Source organism: Hibiscus syriacus, unplaced genomic scaffold (assembly GCF_006381635.1).
Source record: "Hibiscus syriacus cultivar Baekdansim isolate YM2019G1 unplaced genomic scaffold, ASM638163v2 tig00000477_pilon, whole genome shotgun sequence".
NCBI classification, from domain to species: domain Eukaryota; kingdom Viridiplantae; phylum Streptophyta; class Magnoliopsida; order Malvales; family Malvaceae; genus Hibiscus; species Hibiscus syriacus.
Genome location: NW_024061790.1, coordinates 5,026,771 through 5,030,936, shown reverse-complemented (window position 1 = coordinate 5,030,936; position 4,166 = coordinate 5,026,771). Strand labels below are relative to the sequence as shown.

General features: G+C 37.2%; 1 protein-coding gene across 1 annotated transcript; it reads left to right on the top strand.

Moving 5' to 3' along the window:
• The first annotated feature begins 1,234 nt into the window (after positions 1-1,234).
• On the top strand, positions 1,235-3,586 carry LOC120206274 (wall-associated receptor kinase 2-like). Its single transcript, XM_039205977.1, has 3 exons — positions 1,235-2,111; positions 2,200-2,364; positions 2,478-3,586. Exons 1-3 carry the CDS (start codon positions 1,235-1,237, stop codon positions 3,584-3,586), a joined length of 2,151 nt encoding a protein of 716 aa, XP_039061908.1.
• Positions 3,587-4,166: the final 580 nt, after the last annotated feature.

Here is a 4,166-nt window from a genome sequence, read left to right as displayed (position 1 = left end):
ATATTATAGATATTGTATTTGTTTCTGAAAACTATAAGAATAATAATCATCTTTTTAACCATTGATGTTGTTTAATTCGTTTTTTGTACATCATATTTTAGATATATCTTTTCTTCATATATTCTGATCGTTCATCAAAATTATCACTCTTTCGCGTCGAACAGCCTTATCTTTTTGTACTGAACTTCGGACGGCGTTTTCACTATGTGTTTGTTTCTGATTTAATCAGGCAGCTTTGGTTCATCAAAACGGCAGCTTTGTATCATGAAGCGGCAGCTTTGGATCATATTAATTGAAATTTAATTTTGGCTTTTAGTAAGTTTAATCGTTAATTTATAAGCTTAAATATAAGTGTCTAAATTATAATGTTTTTCACGATTAGTGCCTACAATATTTTTTAATCATCACAAACGTTGTCACTTTAAGTGTTTTATCTGTAAAAACCGTTAATTTTATCTGTTAAGTGACACATGTTATATTTTAGTAACTTTAAATTTAAAAAAAAAAATTATTATATTTATAAAAGAGCCTAATTTCTCTTAAATTTAAAAAACACCAAAATTCATGAAAATCCTAAAACCTAACCCTAACAAGACGCCCTTTTCGGCCACGACAATCGCCACCGACTTAGTTTTTGTCATCCTCGTAGTCATACGACGCCATAGTTGCCACCGATTGGCCGTCATAATAGTGTGAGATCGCGATTTTTATCCTAGAATTTGTGGGGTACAAAACGTCTATTGGTCGTTGATCGGTCGCGATTTCATGGAAGTATTTATTGTCGGGGGTAGGTGAGGTAGGGTGAAGCTTTGTCAACGGCAAAGGACGGCATCCAACATGAGTTTAGGGGTTGAAATGAAAGTTTTCAAAGTTTTGGGGTTATTTTGAAATTTTTGTGTGTGTTTTTAAATATATAATTATATTTTTTTAATTTAAAATAAAATTGTTAAAATTATCAGAATGTGACACGCGTCACTTAATAAAGGAAATTAACAGTGTTTATGAACGAAGAATCTAAAGTGGTAACGTTTATAACGTCAGCACCGTAATCGTTCAAAAAATTACTATAAACACCCATTCGTGGAAAGCGGTATAGTTTAAACACTTATTCTATATTTAAGCCTAATTTATAATATCGAATCATTATCGTCCTAGAATTGAAGAAGGTATAAATATTGTAGCATTCGACTGTAAAACAAGTGCATATGAGATATAACAATCATCAGCTTCATCAATGGCTACTGGGGGTGGAATTATACGGTCGATCTTGTTTAGCTGGGCCTTGTTTCTTGCAGCGGCGGCTGTGGCGGCTTCCCAAGCCTTACCGGGTTGCCAAGATAAGTGCGGAGAAGTGAGCATTCCGTTTCCTTTCGGCTCAACACCGAGCTGTTACTTGAACGAGAATTTCGCAATCACTTGCAACCATTCTTTCAGCCCCCCTCGGCCACAGTTACTTGGCAGTGACGTAGTTGTCACCAACATATCACTTGAAGGTCAGCTGGAAATGTTGAATTATGTAGCTCAGGATTGTTACGACCCCGACGGCACGCTCGTGATGTGGATAAACTCCGTGTTGTGGGCGGACATGTTCACTATCTCGAACGATAAAAACAAGCTCACCGGCGTCGGCTGTGACACAGAGGCAATCATAACGGCTGAACGTGAGGACATCGGTAGCGGATATTTCACCGGCTGCATCTCGTATTGCGACAAAATGGAAACTACACTCGACCTTAATGGTTCTTGCTCGGGTATAGGATGCTGCCAAATCTCAATTCCTAGTGGACTTAAGAATCTCAACATATCCGTGACAAGTTTCAACAATCATACCAACGTATCCGACTTTAATCCTTGCGGTTACGCCTTTGTTACCGACGAGAGCAAGTTCAGTTTCAGCTTTAAAAGCTTTGAGGAGTTGGCCAACGTAGAATCTCTTCCTTTGGTGCTCGATTGGGCGATCGGAAACGAAACTTGCATGGTAGCCGAGCCTAAATCCGGCTATGCTTGTAAGGAAAATAGCATCTGCTACGATCCTGTGAACAGGTCTGGTTATATCTGCAAGTGCAAGGATGGCTACTATGGGAACCCATATCTTCACAATGGTTGCCAAGGTAGATATTATCTTATGTCGAAAAATGTTTCGTCTCCTGACATTTTATAAGTTTGTCCCTTGTTACATAAAATTCCGAATTTGTTCAGATATTGATGAGTGCAAAGATTCGAGTCTCCACAATTGTAATTCTGAGAGGGATTGTGTTAATACAATGGGAAATTATACTTGTTCTTGCTCCAAAGGTTTTCATGGCGATGGCAGAAAAGGTGGAATTGGCTGCATACCAAATGTAATAAATGTGATTGGTATCTGTATCAGTGGGTGCTCGGTTCTAATTTTAACTTTTCTACACATTTTTTAAATATATATATTATGATTTTTTTTAAAGATCATCTGTAACATTTTAGCTGGTGTTTCATGGCAGTTTCCGGCTTAACTGTGCTAGTTTTTATCGTGGGTTCTTCATGGTTGCTCTTCATACACAAGAAAAGGAGGCTAATCAAAATGAAGAAGAAATTTTTCCGTCAAAACGGTGGTTTTCTGTTACAGCAAGAGCTAAACGAACGACAAGTATCGACTGAAACCGTCAAGATATTTACAGCAGAAGAGCTTCAGAAAGCAACCAAGAACTACGACGAGAGCCAAATCATCGGCAAGGGAGGGTTCGGCACAGTTTACAAAGGTATGTTGAAGAAAGGCACAAAGGTAGCTATCAAGAAATCCAAGGTTGTTGATCAAAGTCAAATAAAGCAGTTCATCAACGAGGTCATCATTCTGTCCCAAATAAACCATCGAAATGTTGTCAAGCTTTTAGGTTGTTGCTTGGAGACTGAGGTCCCATTGTTGGTTTATGAATTTGTTTCCAATGGTACCTTGTCCGATCACATCCACTGTGAAAACAAGGATCGTTCGATTTCATGGGAGATTCGGTTAAGGATAGCTACGGAATCAGCGCAAGTGCTGTCATATTTGCACTCTGCAGCTTCTACACCAATCATTCACAGAGATGTGAAGCCTGCAAACATACTGTTGGACAACAATTACACCGCGAAAGTTTCCGATTTCGGGGCTTCTCGATTAGTTCCGTTGGATCAAACGCAGTTATCGACGTTGGTGCAAGGGACACTTGGATATTTGGACCCTGAGTACTTGCAGACGAGCCAAATGAATGAGAAGAGCGATGTTTATAGCTTTGGTGTAGTCCTTGTTGAGCTACTAACTAGCAAAATGGCACTTACCTTTGACGCCCCCGAAGAAGAAAGGAATTTGACCAACTATTTTCTGAAATCAATGAGAGCTGGTGACTTGTTTCAGATTGTAGATGAAAAAGTGGCGAAGGGTGGAGATATTCGGCAGATTAAACAAGTTGCAGAAGTAGCAAAGAGGTGCTTAAGAGTGAAAAGTGATGAAAGGCCTACAATGAAGGAAGTTGCAATAGAGCTGGAGGGTCTAAGAATGAGACACCAACATCCATGGGCTGAAGTTGCAGTGAATCAAGAGGAAACACCCATTATTATGTATACAAGTGAATGATACTGTGGTCCACATGGCATGTCACAAGTGTTTTATGATGATGTGGCAATTTCCATTTTTTTCATTTGCTGAGTTGGATGCATTAATTGATATAAATAAAACTTAATTAAAAATAACCAGAAGGGAGATAGAGAACTTAACCCCTTGGATGATTATTGTTCAGAACTTAATTAATTGAAAACACACACATATTGCAGTTGTAATTGTTTGAGCTCAAAATTTTAAAAAAGTATAATATTTTTTCATCAATAAGACTACTGTTGAGTTCCAATATTCTCTCATGTATAAAAAGAATAATTAGTCACTAAATAAACTTGAGTCATTATCTATTGCGATCATTAGTATGTTTTTCTTGGTAATTGTATTAAAAACTTCAACTCGTAAAATAATTTATAATTTATTATTATTTTAAATTGTTTTTATTATTTCTCACTAATCTACTAGATAATTACAAACGCACAATACTATTGTCAAATAATAGTTATAACTTAAATATTTTGAGAATCAAATGTACACGGAAAATGTATAATATATCTAAATAATGACTCTCACACTAATTAGCTACCCTACTAATGGGATG